At 37.0% G+C, this 23,760-nt stretch overlaps 1 protein-coding gene across 1 annotated transcript; it reads right to left on the reverse strand.

Moving 5' to 3' along the window:
• Positions 1 to 13,313: 13,313 nt before the first annotated feature.
• On the reverse strand, positions 13,314 to 16,072 carry LOC149255899 (uncharacterized). The gene has a single exon (XM_089457324.1). It carries the CDS (start codon positions 15,981 to 15,983, stop codon positions 13,719 to 13,721), a length of 2,265 nt encoding a protein of 754 aa, XP_089313450.1. The 5' UTR covers positions 15,984 to 16,072; the 3' UTR covers positions 13,314 to 13,718.
• Between the last annotated feature and the right edge of the window lie 7,688 nt (positions 16,073 to 23,760).

Genomic DNA, 23,760 nt, shown 5'->3' on the forward strand with positions numbered 1-23,760 from the left:
AATGTCCTTAAGGGTTGGATTCATTCTCCTCTGAGGTTGCCTAACCGGCTTACAATACTCTTTGATGTATATGTGATGGGTATAGACCGAAGGATGGACTCCTTTCATCTCCTTATAGCTTCAAGCAAAAGCATCTAGATGGCTGGCCAACAAGCTACACAGCTCCTTTTCCTAGGAAGGAGATAGGGAGGAGCTGATCTTTAACGTTCTCTCAGGGCCGAACTCCACATTTTTGACTTTGGGAGTGACAGGGTTGGTTGTACAAAGATCCACTAAGGTGCTGGCTTGGGCATCCTCCACCAATTTCTCTAGGGATAGTGCACTGGAAGGTGGATTCTGGATCAAGGTCTCAATCAAGTCATCCTCGGTTGGGGGGTCTCTTCTAGTGGTATATAGGGTGCACAAAGGTGTTGAGTACACTTCATCCTCTTCTCCTTCCTCCAACCAAAGTGGCAAGTCATGCTCTAAGGAAGGTTGGGCAGGAGGGTATAGGACTAGCTGCTTGGACATAGGACCATTTTTGATGGTCATATTTCCTGCACGACAACTTATGTAAGCATCTGCAGTGGCTAACCAAGGCCTTCCCAAAATAAGAGGATATCCAGTAAGCTTTGCCTTGGGTTGCAGAACCAAGAAATCTGCAGGGTATTCCCAAGAGTCGACAGAGACAAAGACATCCTCCACAATCCCTTCGGGAGTCACAGTGGAGCGATCTGCTAGTTGCAGTACTGTCGAGGTCTTCCTCAAGGAACCCTGAAGATTGAGTTTGAGCATGGTATCCCTGGTCATCACATTAATGGCAGCCCCCAAATCAATCAAGGTGTGAGGTATGATGGTGCCATTGATGTGGACATCTACTACAGGACTCCCAGGATCTAGATACTTTGGGCAGATGACTTGTCCTAACATAAGGTCAGACAGCTGTCCTAAGACATTGATGGTTGAAGCATCTCTCTTTCGCCTGCCTGGGTGTTTGAAACACTTTTCCTTAACCAGTTTGTTGTATATTGGCACATCCTTGATGGCTTGGAGAAGTGGTATTTTCACACACAACTGCTTGAGCTCACCCAGGAGCTCATCCTCCTCTGGGGTGGGTTGTGTGGTGGCTGTTATTCTCTCAGGAAAGGGTGGAATAGCCTTTGGTTCACTTTCCTGTTTATCTTCCTCATCCTCTGGGGGAGGAGGTTGGCAATCCGGAAGAGTCTTTCCAGATCGAAGATTGATCTCCTAGATCTCCACAGCATAAGTAGGGCATGATGTTTCCCCAGTGTATACCTGCTGGGCCTGTCTATCGTTGGGGTTCGGGTTCGGTTGAGCAGGTATTTGAGGTTGCCTTGGAGGAGCAGGAGGTAATGGTTGAGGTTGAACTGGTGGTGGAGGCAAGATGGCAGGAGGAGTGTTGTACTGGGGCCTCCACCCCGACTGAGGTGCATTCCACTGAGGCTGTGGCTGGGCATGTGAGTGATAGGAATGAGTAGTGGGTTGAGTAGGGTACTACGGTGGGTAAGACCATGGAGGAGGCATAGAACAGTAAGGATGATCAGGGGGGCCCCAGGAAGGCATAGGAGTCGATTGGTTGGGGTTGTAATAAGCTTGGGGTGCCCCTTGCATCCCCTGCTGGTAAGGTCTGGGTCCTTGTGGCCTCCTTTGGTTGAGGTAATAGAGAGGTTCAGTGGGAGCTTCTGTCCCTTGGTACATGGATTTAAACCCAGGTAAGGTTGGACATTGATTTGTGGGATGGTCCTCCTCACAAACGAAGCACACTTCAACCGAATGCAATGGGCATTCGTTCTTAGGGTGTCTCCTTGTACATCTAGGGCAGAAGATAGCCAAGGCCCTCTCAGCTTCTTCCTTCTTCTGCTGGATCCTGAATGTGTCCAGTTGCATGGCAATGGTCTGTCTCACCTCACTCTTAAGATCTTCTAATTGATTTTCAAACTCATGTTTGGAGAAAGGGACACCAGTTGAGAGTAGGTTTCCTCTACCTCGTTTCCGAGCTGCCCTGGAGTGGTTTCTAAACACAGTCTTGATGTCCTCATAAGGCAGTTGGTAAATATCCCCCCCAGCTAACATGTGAAGGGTATCTAAGAGGTCTTCAGGGACTCCTCGGAGCAGGACCAACTTGAGGGATTCAGGGTCAAGTGTGCACCTGGCCCGCTTATAGCTAAGTTGGAACCTTTCCTCATAATCCTCTAAGGACTCATCATTTCCCATAGTCATCCGAAAGATTTCTCCCTTGGTTTCCTTGGACCTACAGTAGTCCCGGTACTTGGTATTGAAAGCTTGCTACATCTGAGCCCAAGTAGTGATACTATTCCCAGGTAAGCCCATGAACCAGCGTAATGCTGCATCCTTAAGAGTTGAAGGGAAGAGTTTCAGCTTCTGCTCATCTTCAGTATAGTCATAAGTTCTACAAAGGACAACAAACTCAAACAGGAAGGTATCAGGATCTTCAGTAGTCAGTCCATGGAAGTGAGGTAAAGTGGAGGGGCTAATGTTCTTCATTTTCATCTCTCCATTGGTCTCTCGGATGGGGAAGGCACCTTCTATTCTCTCATCTTCTCTTCTATTGTCAGCCATAGCTTCATATGGGATGGTCTCTAATTCTTCTTTTGCTATAGGATATTTGTATATCTCAGTAGGTTCACCTATAGGTTCTTCTGGATCACTATCACCGAAGAAGAGAGAAGGGTGACTCAGTGATGTGGTGGGGGTGTTGGGTAAGAATTTGCCTGTTTTATCTCGATTCCTACGAGGCATGAAATGGAAATACTTTTTTGATTGCTTTTGTTTTTCTTTGGTACCTGTAAAACTGAAACAGAGTGATCTACAACTAACTATCTTACTGAAATAAAGATGCAGAATTAAATTGAAAGCAGGAAAGAACTAATCTACTATGCTCAAATGAAATTGGAAATGCTAGTCTACGCTTGCAGAATTGAAAGGCTAATCTACGCTTGCAAAAATGAAATTGCAGAATTGAAATGCTAATCTATGAAAGTGAGAAATGCTAATCTATGAAAGCAGGAAATGTCTATGCTACTTTTGCAGAATGGAAATGAAATAAACTACTTGGCAGAAGGCAAGAGTAAGAAAATAGAAGAAAAGCAACAATTACTAATACTCTGACGCTTCCCCGGCAACGGCGCCAAAAAGATGGTGGGCTCCAGTATTGTAGCAATAATGCTACAACTCCTGGAGCTTCCTTCTCTAATTTTATCAACCGGTAGTTCGTAACAAACTTGGAAGCGACGGTGCTGTATGCACAAGTACTAGCTCTTGTCGCAGCTGTCACTTGGTCAGCTGGCACAAGTCCGCTAGGGCTCAAGCCAACTTCTATATGTTCTCAGAAGAAGTTTTCTAAATGATGGACGAAGGCTATCTTAAAGGAAATTAACCTACTTTGCAAGAATGAACTGAAAGCCAACCAAACATGGAAACCCTAGTAAACCCTAATCTGACTAGTTTAATCTCTATGATGCAATGGTGGGAGTGCAAACTTCTAGAAATGATGCCATTACTTCTAGTGAGATGAGATGCATGAATTTGTACTTTTATTGAAGAGAACACATTTTTGTATTTTTTCTCAAGTGGGTGGAGTTATTGTGATTGTGCTTCTTACTAGGTCTTGACTGTGCAGGGGTAGTTCGGAGGGAAGGAAGGCTGGAAAAAGGTCATGAAGGCTAGGAGAGGTTCCAGGGGATCTCTAACATCATTCCACGGAAGTCCACAACGTTCAGGTGCTTGGCAACCGAGTTTGCAGGCTTCTACAGGATGTCTGCAGGGGATCCTACAGGAAGCTCGGGATTTCTACAGGAAGTCTGCTAACTTCTACAGGATGTTCTACAATTGGAGTTTTGGGTGATGGAGGAGTCGAGGAGCTGTATGGGTGGATAGGTAGGATGAAAAGGGAGCTAGTGATGGCTCAGGGACAGAGAAATCAGATGGAGAAAGAGTGCATGCAGTTGGTTGGTGGATAGAAGGGTGGAAGCAATGAAAAGTCAAAAAGATGGAGCTACGTGAACAGTAGAAGGGTTGGAAGGCAAACGAGCTGAACAGAGGATGAGTAGGCGACTTGGGCACGGTTGAGAAGAAGAAGAAGATAATAGAACAATGTTGTGCAGTGTAAATGAAACAAATCCTCTATGTCTTGCACAAAACCGAGAATTCATCCACCTATTCTAACTGTGTTATTAAACCAACGAACAGCAATGTAAACTTTGGAGAGAAATCGTGCATGGTGTTGGAACGAAGAAGTATTGCTCAAGATCAGAATGCATGGATGGATCTACAATTGAAATGACTGAAATGATGGTGTTGCAGCTTGCATGAACGTATAAGACTGCGTTTTTTGGTGGTTGGTACGGTCTACACCCCCAATCTCTAAACAGAGATGGCAGTGAGTGCACTGTCAACCTTTTCTTGGAGCTCTAATGAATTACAATCCTCCTACTCTAATCTAAGCTGCTGAAAGCACTTTAACCATAAACTAATCCTACTCAATCACATTAAAGAAATTAAATCAACAGACTATGTTTTTCAAATGCATGTCAAAGCAAAGAAATGAAGTGCTAAAAGGAAAGACAAGTAACAATACAAAGAAAAGGAGGTCTATTGCTCTCAGGTTGGGCCCTAACCTGAGAGCTATAGCTCCCTTAAGAACTCAGAATTGAATCCAAAGCTGCCTGCCTTTATTAAATAATCATGAGTCTAACAACATGCCAAAACTGGCTTACAAAAAGCAAAAACCGAGCTGTAGCTCGTGCTTAGAAATTGCAACAGTAGTTCAAAAGTTCAAAAAGCTCCTATCAAAGGCTACGGCCTCAATATTTATACATGATGAGGATCAAGCTGGCTTCCTCAATTAGTGGAGCTCGACTGTCCAACTAAAAGTAAACTGTTGTTCCTGTAGAATCCGTTGGCTGCCTTTTAGCTCGGTGGGGATAGCTGTTGGAGCTCGGAGTTAGGGTGGATATCACGAGGGAGGTCATTCAAGACTGTGGACAACCTCCCTATAAACCTGCAATGCCACCTTTGCTGTCTCCTTGTCTCCTTCTGCGTGGTCTTTGCTCCATTTAATGTCAAAAAACCTGAAATCATCATGTATTCGTAACATAGGAATAATGCCTGCCCTCCTTCCTACAAATAACACGAATATACTAAGAAATGATGCATAAGTGATAAAAGATGAAGGGTTGAGCAAGGTAAGTAGGCCAAATGAGCCCAAATTGTTACCAAAAATTGGGGCTCATCACCGACCATGATGGATACCATTCCTGCAAAGACAGAAGGTCCATACTATGCCATACATTCCCATGTGAATCAATAAAATACCATACAAGACCGAAACCGATTTAGAAACAACAGATTCAACCACATTCCCATCTAACAAGCAAACCATATCGAATCTCACAGTCACCCATTGACAGGAGGGAACTAAAATCTTATGAACTACTGTCACATTTTTGGTATGTCTTTGGCAAGTATTGAAGGGAAGAGACAACACATACTCTAGAACCATTGCCATGAACCCTGCGGAGAGACCCTTCCACAACCAAGGCCTGTCATCCAAACTTGTTGTAGGAAAGGAGCTCGACCAGTGATCCTCAGCTCCTAGAACTGGCGATATCCTCCACCACCTGGTTGTTTATTTCTCGACACGCCTTGCTACCCAACTTGCTCTCTCCCACGCCTCCTCGCATCACCTCATATATGTCATACACACCACGCACCTGCCACAGCTGCCCTCCCACATTAATAACCATCTGATTATTCATGGCTTGGGTCCCAAGTGGGACGATCCTCTTGCACGCACCTCGATAAGGCGATATGAATATATATATTGATTCATCATTATTATTCAAATAAAATTATCTTACTCAAAAGTATGTCACTCCTAAATGTTATAAATGTTATCAACTTTTCCACTATTTATTTCATCATATTCATCTTTTAATTTAATAGTATTTACATGCATGCTTTTTTGAGTGAGAATATATTTTTCATATAGAGGCATGCATGTGTAAACATACACACACATTTACAAGTTGTTATTACTTGTTTATATAGAGTTTTTAGTTTATTATCGGATCCAATTTATTCATTATAGGAGAGATTGAGAGATTATATCAACCATATCAAACAACTAACAAACTAATTTTTAACTTATAAAATGTAAGCATTAATTCCAACCTATTTATAATAGCAGTTTGTAATTCCAACAAATTTTTCTATATAATAAAGTAATAGCATATTGTGAATGTGTGTGTTTATACCACTTAGGCATGCATGTGCATAACACATGCATTTACAATTTGTTATTACTCTATTTTTAAGATTTTTATCCAACCTATTTCTATCTCATGTTTGCACAAGCCAAGAAAAACAAAGTTTGAATTTATGAATTTAAAGAGAATGTACTTAATTGTGTAGCCAATGTCTGGGCTGCCTGGACAATAGTTGAGTGCATGCAAGGAAAAAATGGTATGGTGAAAGAAAAGAATATGTACATGGGTTGTGCAGTGGTTATGATGACTATACAATCATTGGTGTAACATAGAAGTTGTATTGCAAGTAAGACCTAATTATATAAGCCATAGTCTAATCTCACCACAATTTTGCTTAGAAAACTGTGAAAATTCACCTAATTTTTAAATATATATTATTAAATTGATGATATTCGCCAAAAAATTACCAATTTTTATAGTAAATTACATGTTTTTTATTGACTATTTTCCTACATTCTGTGGGCATGATTTTTCAAACCAAAATAATCGCCTATAATACTATACATAGGCATAATATTTAAATCCTTCAAAAATGCCTTGCTAAACAGTGATCTCCCAAGTGTTATTCTCATGTATTATAGAAATAAGATGGTCAATCGATTGATCTAGAGTAGGTTTTAGGTATATCTAGGGGATTTTGATATAGATGAAAATACGTGGAAGTAAAATTCTATATACATTTGTTGTTTGATGTGATACTACTCAATGGGGTACTAATAGTGGTTACAAGGGTCTCCAAACTATTGTTCCACTTGTATTTTTTCCATGTATTATTTCCTAGTGCAATTTTACCCATTGAACAATATATTCTATGTTATTTAATGATATTAGAACACATCTCTAGCATGAAAAAAAATCTACTAAAATTTCAAGGAATGTTGGCTCAGATACTACTTGTAGTGTTCCTTAAGCCTTGAATTTTGAAACACAACTAGGTATATAAAGAATATAATTTCAAATTAACTACAAACAAGACACAATAATATAAATCCCAAAGATACCCTTGTATCTTGATAATGCATAGAAGGCCACAATGTCCACTTGACCTTGTATTGAACAAAGCTCCAAGTAGACAACAAAAGGAAAATATTCAAAAGTCTCATGAATTTCTACATAACTTTTCCATAGCAAGAACCCTACTACTTGTGGTCCATATAGACAACAAGAGGAAAATATTCCAAAGTCTCTTATCTTTCTAAATAACTTTTCCATAGCAAGAACCCTACTACTTGTGGTCCCTTTACTAATGGGTACCAACTACATAGTAGGCCTTACAAAGTGGACCCTTTTACATTAAATCACTAACTACTATTATCCAATGAACCTTATTCAAAGAATATTATCGCATATAACAATTAGCTAATTTCTCTGTAACCTAGAGTAGGAAAGTTAAGATAGGACCTTGATAATACCATTCTTCCATTCTATCAAAGTGTAAGCCATAGAACTCCATAAGTCAATGAATAACAACACCTTCACCAATGATCATATTTGGAAAGTGGTGATCTCAATTTTTGCAATCAAACTTTTTTAATATATATTTTATCAATAATAATTATATAATCATTAATTCCTTACCAATATTAAAAATATAATTTCAATTATTCTACAAGTATAAAAAATGAACTTTTTTGAAACATGAATTATAAGAAGTGAACATGAGAAACTTGCATTATTGCATCTTGAGGAATATGAAATTCCATTAACTCTATGACATAAAATAGAATTGCACAACACACAAAAAACTTATTGATATATTCTTCTTCAAACCAAAATACATCACACTAATATAGTGCATATGAGATCCAACAAACTCTGAATTAGGAGAATATTGTTGAGAAAATGTCTCAACAAACTTCAACAACCCTCAAACCACTCTCTACAATAAGCTTTATTCCTAACACCCTCTCGTAATCTTTATTTTATAAATAAAAATATAGAAAACACATATAATGCACATTTGAGTCACATTTATCTAGTAGTCTGGTATGGTCTTCATCAACGCTTATACCCACTATGGAATCTCTTGGACTATGCTCTTTCTCCATCATAACTTTGAGCTTACCACTTGACCCATTTGAAACACACTACCTCTGACCATCATTGACGTACTTGTAATGATCAACAATGTTGACATACTCGGCCTGTCAGGGCTTTCACAAGAAAAGTTTTCAATTAACTGAATCACTCTATGGACATACCACCATTTGTCGGATATTTAGCTTTCAACTATCTGTTAATTTCTAATAAGGCAGTTGGATACTGAATGTATTCAAAATTTAATGGCATACAACTTGACCTCTCTAACACACAAGGATCTTATACTATAACCAATAGCTATTGTTCTTGGGTTTTCGAGCACCAAGAACCACAAACCATAACAATATGTAAATATAATTCAATCAATGATATGTTCAAGTATTTCTAAGCACCAAGAACCATCGATTTAGATTATGTTACATTGTTCATTGATTGGTTCTACACTTTTTACATACCAAAATAAATGAATATAGCATACAACTTTTTTTAATGAAAATAATATATCCATGCTACTACCAAAAATTCATAATGGAGAGCCAACTTTGAAATGCAGAAGATTGGGTTACTTCCTTTCACCACCATAAAAGGCTCCTAAATCCACCTTTATAGAGTGAGGGAGACCATCTCTCAATCTTTATTATCTTTCCTGATCATACTATCATCGTTTCCACCATCATTAGAGCCAATGTTTCATTGTATCATTTCTAACCAATTCTTGAAATTTTGTTTTGCCTGAGTTATGCGGGCGTGATTGCCTTTGAAATCATTTGTAGTTTCTTCTGTAAATTGCAAGACATCGCTACCACCAAATGCAAAATTAGTACAGGTTGATGTTGGAAGATTGGCGCCATGAATGACAAGATGCAATGCTATGAAGACCAATACAAATAGTTGGATTTCCCCAAATCCAATTTTCTGTAGAGGGTGCTATTGTGGATCCTCGAGTTTTGGTGACAACTAAAAACATGTTTCCGAGAAATTAGCATAGCCTTATGTGGATTCATTTTTTTTGTCGACCAAGTCGATCGGAACAAATCTAGGTAGCTACATGTCTCCAGACAACAATTCCTCTTTGCACAATGATCTTATCCCAGTGGTCGACCTCATCCATGTACTCACACAAATCTTACTTTTTTGAGCTTAAATCGATCTCGCCGTTTCCGTCAAATATTCACCTATTTTCAGATCTAGAAGTACTTTCTTACTTGAGTAGATGGAAGTTTGTACTTCGACCTCATGGGAAACATGACTCCTAAACCAAGCTGCCATATTCTATTGTGTAGGTACATGGGACCACATCCACACATGTGTCTATCTTAATGTAGATCTACACTCCTCCAATCTCGTTGTTGACCTTTTATCTGGACACGCCTCACGCGTTTGTTCGTGCCAATATGCACTCAACCTCTTCCTCCTCTCTACTAAAATTATATATGGCCTCATCCAATAAACAACCCCGAGTGACCCAAGTGTCTCAGTGCATAGATCTCGCCATAGATCTAGTAAATCGGTCTAGTATTGAATAGTGTCGCACTTAATGGAAAGTGGTGAATCGATCACTATGCAATTCTTGCAACAAGAAATGTTCCTGCTCTATGCAACATCTATGTAGCGCTCTTCCTTTATGCAATTGATGGACATAATATTGCCATAAACACACATGAATCCACTCTTATTTACATCAAAAATTCACTTCCACGCTAATCTAATCTATGTATGCACATAGATTAGCATTAATCCTCACATATTTTACATCTTCATGGGCCCTCCCTTGAGGGAGTTAGGCCCATACAGGCTATGATACCATGATAAAAAATAGAATTGTACAACACACAAAAAAATTATTTGTATATTCATTTTCAAACCAAGATACATCACACTAATATAATGCATATGAGATCCAACATATTTTAGTTAGGAGAATGTTGCTGAAAAATCCTCTCAACAAACTCCAAAAATCCTCAAACCACTCTCTAAAATAAACAATATTTCTTAACATTCTAAATATAAAATAATAAAATATTCAATAAAACTCCTTTTAAATATAAAGCATTCTTATTAATTTGATTATGGTTTAATGGCTAAGGCCCTCATGCCAAACAATATTTCTTAACACTGATAATAAAATATTTAATAAAACTTCTTCTAAATATAAAGCATTCTTATTAATTTGATTATGGTTTAATGGCTAAGGCTCTCATGCCATTGTCCTTTTAAGATAATAAAATTTATCAGAAATTTATATTAATTCATCATTATTTTTCAAAAATTATTATCTTATTCAAAATTATGTCACTTCTAAATGTTTTTAGGTTTTTTTATTATCTACTTCATTATATTTCATTTAACTTATTATAATTATAATAATTCCATTTAACTTATTATAATTATAATTATTATAATGATAAAACTATATTCTTTTAAATTACATTTAACTTTAATTTTATATAAAATAAAAATTACAAAGTTACAATTTAATCTCATATTTTATATATATGAAAAATAAAAAAATGAAAATATAAAACTATCTTGCAAATTATAAAAGAAAAAACACAAACAAAACCTAAAAAAACAAGGTATAAACCTATCTTCACACCATTTTTAACTACCACAGCTAAACATTTCACTTTTCATTTTATTAGAATTTATAATATGAAAACATAATAGTGAATTTAAAAAGGAGTCGTCTATCCAGGTGGAGGAGTCAAAAGTGGCCAGTATCCGGGCAAAAAAATTTCAAAAAATCTTGTAGAGGTAGTGTTTGAATCGTGTTTTTGATGGTGGAAATGGATTCAGTGCCATCAAAAATGTCTAGAACACCTAAAATTTTGAAGTTTAACAACTATAACTTAGATTTACAAAAATCCTTGCCAGATTTTCTCTAAATATGCCCGGAATTTCCATAACTTTCCGGGCAATTCCTCCGGCTAATTAGACTACGACATTTAAAAATAATATATATATATATATATATATATATATATATATATATTAGTGAATAAACTCGACTTAGCTATACATAAAACTTTTTTTAGTATTTTTCAACATAACACAGTGTTTGAATCGTGGTTTTGATGGTGGAAATGGATTCAGCACCATCAAAAACGTCTAAGACACTTAAAATTTTGAAGTTTAACAACTATAACTTGGATTTACAAAAATCCTTGCCAGATTTTCTCTAAATATGACCGGAATTTCCATAACTTTCCAGAGAATTCCTCCGGTTAATTAAACTACGACATTTAAAAACATAATATATATATATATATATATATAAACTCGACTTAACTATACATAAAACCTTTTTCAAGATTTTTCAACATAATTAGAACTCGGTGGGAAAATTATCATTCAACCTTCCCAACCCCTGAAGTATACATCATTCATCATTGATATATATATATATATATATATAATTAAAATTTTACTCAATTAAAAAATGAGTACACTCCATAAGATCGTCAGTGTAAGCACCCAAGTGTCCTGCGGTTGAATGTGATTTAATCATAATGATAAGAGCCGAATGAAATATTGGCCTTTAACATCTTGGCACCGGTGACAATATGAATGTCTATGTCATCAAATTTCTCTGCAATAATTTATACATGGATTTCTATGGTAGTATTTATTTTACATCATTATCAGAAAGTGTTCGCAGATTACAAAAGCTTTCAAAGCTGCCCAACAAGTTCGACGTGGTGTTCACAGTTTCAGGATAGTCCCACCGATAAACTCGTTGTAATTAAGTTTGCCGGTCACAATTAAGTTATATAATTTTTGGTGACATCATAATGTTTAATTATTAATGTAAAAATAAATTTAATGTTGTGGAAAATATTGAACCTCATACATTAAAATTTAAATCTATACTCTTTTTTATGTAAAAATAAATTTAATGTTTTGGAAAATATTGAACCCAATAAATTAAAATTATATTTTTCTTAATTTAAAAGTAAAATGCACAAATCGCATCTTTACATTACTATGTTTTTTTTAAATTATATTTTTATACTATTATATATTAAAATACTTTATTTTTTAAGATTTCAACTCTGAAAAATATTCATTTTTTTCTTTAAAAACAACAATTATAATTGTTGAATTGAGGCTTCTGTGATCCATAACATTTTTAAGAAGTCACATGTAGAAAACCTTTGTCAAAGCGTTTCGAACCAATTAGTGTGGTTCATCGTGAGGACAAGTTGAATATTAAAAAATAAAATTTGTTAATTAAGTTTATTGATGGTTGAGAGGTATGATTGTTGCAGTCTTCACCTAGTTGAATTTTAGTAAATAAGATATCAAACTCATATCAAGTATATTATCATAAAGGCTTTTAGATATATTATTATAACGAAATTAATAAATTTAAATTATATATCGAACCTCAAAACTGTTTTAATCTGATCAAATTTCAGGTTCAAATCTAGTAAAATAGAGTTAAAAATGGAAGCCACTTTAAAAAAATTATATCATACCAACCAGCATAGATCCATTTTAAATTCGGATCTAACTTGAGTCCAGAGAAATCCAATTTCTTCAACTGCAAAAACTTATGACCCAACATTATTTAAATGTTTTTGTATAGTTATTTAATTTTTTTAATGACCTGACATTATTTAAATGTTTTGTATAGTTATTTACTTTTTTTATATTTATATTTTTTAAAATTTTTATTTTGGCTAATATGAGTAAAATTTCAACTTTGATGAGAGAGAGACACCCTTATACATCATATTGGGCGATAGAATGAACCTCTCAACTCAATACACAAGCACATCAGGCTAAACTGTAAAATGAACTTCTAAACTTAATAAACAAAGTGAACTAAATAACCAACTCAACTACTAAAAACCAGCCTATATCTCAGTAAAACCTCTGTTTTCTATGAAACTGATTACACAAAAGTAAAAGCTAGATTCTATACCTTATAACAATAACAGCTTTAAAAAAAACAAGTTTTTATTACTCAAAATAGTATTTACATTGGCAATAACATGAAAAGGAAACGGCAGAGGCAGAACGGTTCAACCTCATGCCACGTCCATTCCAGAGGTTACTTAGTATTAATGAGGAGGGAGGAAGTGTGAGACAAGCATGAGCCAACTCTGCACTTCTATACCATGCATATTTGATCTAGTGTCTTTCTTGTCTGGGTTGTATTTCTGTACCAGAAACCCAAGTTTTATATCATTTAGTTACTCTCAGGATCAATGCAGTTTTGTGCAGTTTTGTAGATTCTAATATAATAGCTTAACTTTACCCAAAAAAAGGAAATACAGATTCTCATTACTCCAGAGCATTAACACACGCAATAACATTGCAGTACAGATACACAAGAACATTGCACTGTAACCCCAATCCTCTGTTTTTAAATTCTGCAATAAGCTTTCACTCCACCAAGAACTTTGCCAACCATGAATTCATCTCTTCATCCCTAGGGATCCAGTTATTAGCTCGCAAATCAAGAACTTTCCCCACCATGAATCTCGTCTGAGATGCAAGGCCTTGATTGTTGTTTAACTGCTTCATTGAGGCGAAATGAGAATCAATGATTCTACGTGAACTGGGGTTTTCTTCAAGTTCTTTTCCAACAGTATTGAAAAGCAAGCAAAGTGACTCAACATTTTCTTCGGTTGGAGGAGTTTTGGCATCCTCACCCAACAAATGATGAATAATATGATGAACAATTTTTTCAGGTACCATTCTGCGCTTGAAAAGCTCCCCAATAAAAATGATGTTTCCCAGAGTGCGAAGTCTAACCATCCTCTCCCTTTCTTGGCGTTCATCTTGGGCTGCCATTTCTTTAATTTCAGTTCGCAGATTATCTGCTCCTTTAAACGCTTCTTGGCAAGTGTTAAGAAGAGTCCGCCTGAATGTTACTGGTTTACCATCCGGTTCTTCAGATGGAAATTGAGGTAGTTCCCGCCCTAGATAAAGGCACAACTCAGCAATAATGGGGCAAACTGTTGGTTCCGTTACTGCCCTGTCAAAAATAAGAAATGTTACTCTGATCAGAATGTCTGCTGACGAGATCAAATTTATAGCTTGATCTCTGAGAACATCAAACATTTCCTGAGTTAACTCATCAGGTATTGCCATAACAGTTTTTAAAATTCGATCCTTTTCTGACATGGCTCCCCTTCTGCTAGACCAAGGAACACCAGCCTTCATAAGAGTAGTTGCTGGTCTCGTCCCATATTCTCTGTTTTCGCCAAGTATTTCCTTGGAAGCAGGGGCAATTACTAGTGATCGAACACCTTCACAATTATTGGGCAAGAAAGGATCTGAATTTTTCGCCATCAAATAGGGTTTTCCTGGTGTAGAAATGGGCTCTGATGCCAAGAGTTGAAGCAAACGCCCAAAAATGAAAATGTCCACTTCCCTGCGAGCCTTCGCACGCCAGACTAAATTAACCGCTTCTTCATGCTTTGTGCCCACACTCTCACATCTGCCTAACTGCTTCCTACCTCTTGCATCACGTCTAATACCAAAACTGTTTCCTGCAAACATATTACATCTGTGTTTTCTTCCGGGGTTTAAACCTAGCTTTTGTCCAGTTTCTGAATGGATCTCACTTATAGTTTTGGGTTTCATCTCTTCATGTCTAGGGATCCAGTTATTAGCACGCAAATCAAGAACCTTCCCAACCATGAATCTCGTTTGAAATGGAAGACATTGATTGCTACTTACCTGCTTCATTGAGGCGAAACAAGAATCAACGATACTGCGGTTCTTGGTGTTTTCTTCAAGCTGTTTTCCCACAGTATTCAAAAGCAAGCAAAGAGCCTCCACATTTTCTTCAGCTGGGCCAGCCTTCGCATCTGTGCCTAACAATTGCTGAGTACAACGACGAACAGTTTCTTCAGTTAACACCTCGTGCTTGAAAAATTCCCCAATAAACCTAATGTTTCCCAGAGTGCGAAGCTTTACTATCTTTTCCTTGTCACGCCGTGCGGCTTCTTGATCTGGGGCTGACAAATCTTTGATTTCAGCTCGCAATAAGTGCTGAATAATATGATGAACAATTTTTTCAGGTACCATCTTCTGCTTGAAAAGTTCCCCAATAAACCTAATGTTTCCCAGAGTGCGAAGCTTTACTATCTTTTCCTTGTCACGCCGTTCGGCTTCTTGATCTGGGGCTGACAAATCTTTGATTTCAGCTCGCAGATTATCTGCACCTTCAAATACTTTTTGGCAAGTGTTAAGAAGAATCCGCCTGAATGCTATTGGTTTTCCATCCGGTTCTTCAGGTGGAAATTGAGGGAGTGCTCTACTTAGATAGTGGCACAACTCAGCATAGATTGGGCAAAATGTTGGTTCCATCACTGCCCTGTCAAAAATAAGAAACATTGCTCTCACCAGAATGTCTGCTGAGTTAATCATCAAATTTGCAATTTGATCTTTGAGAACATTAAACTTTTCCGGAGTTAATTTGTTAAGTATCCCCATAAAAGATCTCAAAACTCGATCCTCTTCTGGCATGGCTCCCCTTCTGGAAGACCAAGGAACATCAGCCTTCACAAGAGCAGGTGCTGCTTCCGCTCCATATTCTCTGTTTTCTTCTAGTACTTCCTCTGAAGCAGGGGGAGGTAGCGGTGACAGACCTACCCCTTCAAGATTATCGGTCAAGAAAGGATCTGAACTTTTCGCCATCAAAACCCCGCCTTCACTGATAAAAACCGTCAATCACACAGATTACTCCGTATGAATAACAGTCTTCCCGATAGAGTGTTCTGTGTGAATAATTCCCACGACGAATTGTGTCATATCCCTCAGGTAAACGTAACTCACGTAAACGTAATTAACTCAACGGTTACGAATTAGTTTGTAATTAATTCTTTGATAACTAATTATGGGGAACATGTTGGCGAATTATGCGCGGAACCTATTCGTCCTCCACGCCGGTGATAACTGATTCTTGAAACGGGATCTAGTGCCGGTGATAGGAGTGGGAATGATTTGAGTATGATAATATCGTTAATGGCTGGCATCAGGGATCCGGCAGTTATTGAATTTCGGTTCCCCGTGCACCTTCTTCAACAAAACTCGACCGATGAATCGAATTATGGAACCGGGTCCACTACCCGTTCTCCTCGCTTTTCAGTTGTCTCGGTATCTTTGAAGGGATGGAAGAGCGTGAGATTAAAAGATCTCTAAGCGTTCGATTTGTATCCTGGATGGAAGAGCGTGAGATTAAAGATCTCTGAGCGTTCGATTTGTATCTTGGATGGAAGAGCGTGAGATTGAATATCTCTGAGCGTTCGATTTGTATCTTGGATGGAAGAGCGTGAGACTGAATATCTGAGCGTTCGATTTGTATCTTTGAAGTAAGAGCGTGAGACTGAATATTCTTGAAGGTCGCGTGTTTGACCTGTATCTTTGTTGGGAGACGTCTGAGTATATAATCGTTTGTTCGACCTGTATTTTTGTTGAAAGAGCGTCAGACTGACTATACGAAGGTTGTGTGTTCGGTCTGTATTTTGATGGAAGAGCGTCATACTGAAGCTCTCTAAAGGTCGTGTTCGATCAAGGCGCAACGCACCTACCACTTCATAACAATACTTCCAAACACGCTGGAGATGCCTCGTCGTTGGGATTCGGACTCGCTTCTTCACACACTGAAACGTTCCAAGGAAGCCCGCAGGCCGCAGTTAGGAATCTGTCAATGTTGCCTATTCCAGCTTAGTTTTCTGAATGGCTTCCTTGAAAATAGGCAAGAGCGTGCAACAGCAATCTGGTGGCTCATCCTTTGGTTTTTCAAGGTGGAGCTGAAGGTGAATATGAAGAGATCAACAGTCCTTAATACTCACGCCCAGATCTAAAGATAAGTAACTGCATTCTTATAGAGAGAATTTTAGTGCATGCATTAGAAGAATGATTGATTTTATATGTTCTCTTTGTGAAGAGAATAGGTTAATGCATGTAGTATTGTATATGGTAAAAGATTGATTAATTTATCTCTTTTCTTGGTTAAAGAAGTAATTAACGAGTCCATGCTTGTATCATTAAAAAACTATGTCCACTTCATATACTAAAGAAGGGATATTAGGATAAGCTAATGGCTCAAAGAACAGTGATCGTGTTAGGGAGATGTGTTCTTTGTAGGTTAGCAAAACTATGATAAATCTTGACCCTTGTGTTAAATGTTATAGGAAGAAACATGGACTTGTAAACTAATGGTTAGATCTCTTAGAGAGAGATATGCACCAGTTTGAATAAGCATTGTGAAAAGTAGAACAAGAGTTCACTTGAATATATGTACTAGTTAACTAGTATATTATGCGTGCTCATGCATGTGAGTAGATATTAAAAGATCTCTTTAGAGGTTGATCATTGTTTGAATAATATTGTAACTAATCTTGTTGCCAAGATTGTTGATGACTTCATTGACAGGAAACGATGGCAGATGGTGCCAAGGAAAGTGATGCTTAACTTTATGGCAGGAAAAAGGATTAAAGTCAAGCTGCAGTATTGTCCATTGCTAGAACAATTATGCCACAAGGAATGTTGCATGTGGCGGTATGTAAATAAAAGATTACATGTAAATTGTATTAGCTTTTCGCTAGTTATGTGACAGGTTAATGATAATTCATTGTAAAGATTTTAATACAATGGTTGAGGGATGGAATCCCTTATAAGCCATTGAGTGAGGGGTGAAAACCCTCACGAGCGTTTAATAATAAGATTAAACGTTTGCTGGTTTTCACCCTACGGGGTTTCCAGGGTATATCAGTGTTCAATGGTGTGATTGATGTGATTGCCTTATGTGTCTGTTGATAATGATGGGTCCTTAATGATGATGGTTCTTTATTTGATGTGACAACCATAATGTCTTAGTACATGATTATCTAACATGGTTAAGGATATCAAGAAATGGATGCATGGATTCATGAGACAGTTTGTGTTATTACAGTGATGGTTAAAGGCTATGTAATGGTTGTGAAATTTACTGTCTTTGATGGCAATTTACTTGATGCATTAATGATCACTATGTCTAATGGTTAATGATGATTGTGGAGTTATGAATGTTATAAGTTACTAGTGGGTAATTTGTATAAAAATTCTAACTTCCTACTTTTACATGTGAGGTTACCGGGGTATCTGACAAATTGCTTCTTATGAAGCACAGCACCAGGGGGTAGATTGCTCTAACTCTCTGTCATGCCGAAGAAAATACGCAACGACGGGTCGGCAGACCCGAAACACTGGCGCAACCAAAAGTCAGTGACGCAGAAGCTTCAACACATTGGCTCCTTCTCCTTCCTTCCTTTGCTGTGAGAGTACACATACAAGTTGGGATGACAAAACTAGAATTATATACATCTCTTTTTATATGGCGTAAAGGAGGTAAATTTATTATAATTCACTTTTTAAAGGTAAATGCATTATTTTTTAATTTTTTTTGGGAAGTTTTCTGGTTTATTTTTAGATTTAATTGGTCTGGAATCTCATAGGGATTTATTAAAATTACAAATTTGATGGGAAATTCTTCATAATCAAAGTGTTGCAAAGGTTTTTGAGGTTACTGAATCTATATATCCAGTAAAAAAACTAGTTTAAACAACACAAATCAATATTCAACCACAATTTTTTTCAATAAAAAATCTGCGAAAAACTCTTAAAAACTATACCTTTTTTCACAAGTGGGAAAACCTAACATAACTCGATGTCAAACCAACAGGAAAGACAACCACCTCTTAGTGGATGCATGGTGACTCATCACCCTTAATCAAGGAAAACCACAACCCGCGTATTGTCTGTAAGGAGGCAGACTTTAACCCCTGCGAGATGTCTCTTAGTCTTAGACCATTAACATGTTTCCTTAAGTCCGAAAAAATACAAACTCTAACCCAAACAAAATATTTTAAAACATTAAAAACTACTCTTATTAAATAAAAATAATTATTATTAATAAAAAACTAAATTAGAGTAAATTTAATAATATCTTTTAAATAGAGAAACTATTAACTAAACTCAAACCATATTAATTCATATTACATGACTAATTAATTAATTAATTAATATATATATATATAACAATTTAATATATTTATGTCCATCGTAATTATTATGATTTCTTCCTTATTATGATTTCTTCCTACGTAAGGATGTGCAATAGTTTCCCTAATAAAATTAATAGAATGAATAAAGTATATTTTACTTTGCAAAATCAATTGATAAAGTTAAGTATATTTCGTTTTAATTTGGTGAATGATAGTGCTTCATATATGCGCGATGGCTTCATTCATAAGAATGAAGTATTTATTTATAAAATTAATAAATAGATTTATTTATAAAATTAATGGATATAATAGGTGTATTTTGTTTATTTTATATCGTGGGAAAATTTATCATTCTTGTATTAAAAAACAAAATATATTTTATTTTATTTATTAAAATATAAAGTAGTCTATAACAAGAAGAAAATATTCCAATGTCTCTTGTCTTTTTAAATAACTTTTCTATGGCAAGAATCATACTACTTGTGGTCCCTTTACTAATGGGTACCAACTACATAGTAGGCCTTACAAAGTGGACCCTTTTACATAAAATCACTAACTACTATTATCCAATGAACCTTATTCAAACAATATTATCGCATATAACAATTAGCTAATTTCTCTACAACCTAGAGTAGGAAAGTTAAGATAGGACCCTGATAATACCATTCTTCCATTCTATCAAAAGTGTAAGCCATAGAACTCCATAAGTCAACAAATAACAACACCTTCACCAATGATCATATTTGGGAAGTGGTGATCTCAATTTTTGCAATCAAACTTTTTTAATATATATTTTATCAATAATAATTATATAAACATTAATTCCTTACCAATATTAAAAATATAATTTCAATAAAATATAAAAAATGAACTTTTTTGAAACATGAATTATAAGAAGTGAACATGAAAAACTTGCATTATTGCATCTTGAGGAATATGGCATTCCATTAACTCTATGACATAAAATAGAATTGCACAACACACAAAAAACGTATTGATATAGTCGTCTTCAAACCAAAATACATCACACTAATATAGTGCATATGAGATCCTACAAACTCTGAATTAGGAGAATATTGTTGAGAAAATGTCTCAACAAACTCCAACAATCCTCAAACCACTCTCTAAAATAAGCTTTATTCCTAACACCCTCTCATAATCTTTATTTTATAAATAAAAATATAGAAAACACATATAATGCACATTCGAGTCACATTTATCTAGTAGTCTGGTATGGTCTTCATTAACACTTATACCCACTATGGAATCTCTTGGACTACACTCTTTCTCCATCATAACTTTGAGCTTACCACTTGACCCATTTAAAACACAACTACCTCTGACCATCATTGACGTACTTGTAATGATCAACAACGTTGACATACTCGGCCCGTCGAGGCTTTCGCAAGAAATTTTTTCAAGTAACTGAATCACTCTATGGACATACCACCATCTGTCGGATATTTAGCTTTCAACTATCTGTCAATTTCTAATAAGGTAGTTGGACACTGAATGTATTCAGAAGTTAATGGAATACAACTTGACCTCTCTAACACACAAGGATATTATACTATAACCAATAGCTATTGTTCTTGTGTTTTCGAGCACCAAGAAGCACAAACCATAACAATATGTAAATTTAATTCAATGAATGAGATGTTCAAGTATTTCTAAGCACCAAGAACCATCGATTTAGATTATGTTACATTGTTCATTGATTGGTTCTACACTTTTTATACACCAAAATAAATGAATATAGTGTACAACTTTTTTTAATGAAAACAATATATCCATGCTACTACCAAAAATTCATAATGGAGAGCCATCTTTGAAATGCAGGAGATTGGGTTACTTCCTTTCACCACCATAAAAGGCTCCTAAATCCACCTTTATAGAGTGAGGGAGACCATCTCTCAATCTTTATTATCTTTCTTGATCATACTATCATCGTTTCCACCATCATTAGAGCCAATGTTTCATTGTATCATTTCTAACCAATTCTTGAAATTTTGTTTTGCCTGAGTTATGTGGGCGTGATTTCCTTTGAAATCATTTGTAGTTTCTTCTGTAAATTGCAGGACATCGCTACCACCAAATGCAAAATTAGTACAGGTTGATGTTGGAAGATTAATGCCATGAATGACAAGATATAATGCTATGAAGAACAATACAAATAGTTGGATTTGCCCAAATCCCATTTTCTGTATAGGGTGCTATTGTAGATCCTCCGGTTTTGTTGACAGCTGAAAACATGTTTCTGAGAAACTAGCAGATCCTTATGTGGATTCAGTTTTTTTGTCGACCAAGTCGATCAAGACAAATCTAGGTAGCTACACGTCTCCAGACAACAATTCCTCTTTGCACAATGATCTTATCCCAGTGGTCGACCTCGTCCATGTACTCACACAGATCTTTCTTTTCGAGCTTAAATCGATCTGGCCGTTTCTGTCAAATATTCACCTATTTTCAGATCTAGGAGTACTTTCTTACTTGAGTAGATGGAAATTTGTACTCCGACCTCATGGGAAACATGACTCCTAAACCAAGTTTCCATATTCTATTGTGTAGGTACATGGGTACCACATCCACACATGTATCTATCTTAATGTAGATCTACACTCCTCTGATCTCGTTGTTGACCTTTTATTTGGACATGCCTCACGCGTTTGCCCGTGCCAATATGCACTCAACCTCTTCCTCCTCTCTACTAAAAGTACATATGGCCTCATCCAATAAACAACCTCAGGTGATCCAAGTGTCTCAGTGCATAGATCTTGCCATAGATCTAGTAAATCAATCTAGTGTTGAGAATGCAACAAGATGATGGAGCTTAGTGGAAAGGAGTCGCCTTCAATAAGTGGGTCCGCAGGCAAATTATGGCGCAAAGTATATTTTTAGACTATGTCTATTTTTAGACATATGGATCATGGTCTCTGAGTTGCAGGATGCTGTTTGTGGATGATTTTCACCAAGCATTGTGCAAAAGAGACAGGCAAAGCAGCGGAGGAGATTTGAACACGTGACTTGTTCGGATCTGAGCTAGTTTTGTGTGTAACAGGTGGAGATAGTACTGAGTACTTGTGAGGAGTACTGTACTATGTAATGTTACATGTTCTCAATCATTAATATACAGATAGTGTGGGGTTTTCAGCTGTAAGCTTTCCCCAGGTTACATATTGTGTTAATGTGTGCATGTTATTGATGTTTCATTGTTTTTAATGCTGCTAAATTGATGATCAACATAGAGGAGGTTATGTATTATGCATATATTCCGCAATAGTGTATAATCGGGATAATCTTTATGAATAAGTGTCATATTATTCAAAATTTCTACATGGTATTAGAGTTGTTGATCATCAGATCTATTATTCAGAAAGTGTTTACATCTTATTTCTTCAGGCAGAGTCTGTAATCGGGCCAGGTAGCCTCTGGATTCATCCTTCCTTTGGAAGGTGAGATATCCGGTAAAATCCCATACAGTCAATCTCTGTACGAGAAATACTTTGTTCTCACAAATTCTAGATCGGAGGCGGTTGAGTTTGGAGCTGGTGGAATTCGAATTTGCAGCAGTGTTTTCTTGGTATCAACGTGGCAATGTCTTTCAACGGATTGCGATTGGAGTATGCTCTTGAGGGCAGCTCGAACTATATTGCATGGAAGGACAGGATGGAGGCGGTGTTGGATGATAATGGGCTGAAGGAGTTCATAGAGGCTGAGGTCCCAAAGCCTACTGATACTACACAAGTTGATGCTTGGCAAAAGAAGACAACAAAGCGTCGAAGGATTGTGTTGGAGGGCGTGAAGGATCACATTGTGTCCAGCCTGCATGGAAAGGATTCTCCATACTTGATGTGGAAAGCGTTGAAAGATCTATTCCAAAGCAAGAGCGATCAGAGGAAGCTGGCGCTCAAGGATAAACTCAGAAACATCAAATGTGAGAAGGGAGACAGTATGCCCAAGTATCTCACGAAGTTCACTCAGTGCAGGGATGAGCTGGGAAGTGTGGGGGTGACTGTCGATGATGAGGACTTGGTGAGCTTGGCTCTCCTTGGTCTTCCGAAGAGTTGGCATTCCTATCAGGACTCTGTCAATGGTCGGCAGAAACTGCCAGGATGGGAGAGACTTTGGTCAGATCTTGTGCAGGAGGAGATCAGGCGGAATACCAGGGTCGGATCTTCATCAAAGGGAACTGATGAATAAAATTGCGGTTTGGCTGCCAAAGCAAAGAAGGGGAAGAGCAAGAAAGCTTCTCAGTCTGGTGCGAAAGGAAAGAAGCAGGACATGTCCAAGGTGAAGTGCTTTCACTGTCACCAGCATGGACACTATGCCACTAATTGTCCGCAGAAGAAGAAGAACAAGCAAGTTGCTGGATCTGCAACTGGAGAGTCTCTAGCTTCGCAGTTTGAGCTTGATTTTTCATTGATCGC

Source organism: Pinus tabuliformis, chromosome 7, assembly GCF_031772625.1.
Source record: "Pinus tabuliformis cultivar Carrire ecotype Pingquan chromosome 7, CPIR1, whole genome shotgun sequence".
In the NCBI taxonomy this organism is placed as follows: Eukaryota; Viridiplantae; Streptophyta; class Pinopsida; order Pinales; family Pinaceae; genus Pinus; species Pinus tabuliformis.

Coding starts and splice junctions, on each gene's coding strand:
- LOC149255899 (XM_089457324.1), bottom strand. CDS start 15,983: ATGGCGAAAAGTTCAGATCCTTTCTTGACCGATAATCTTGAAGGGGTA.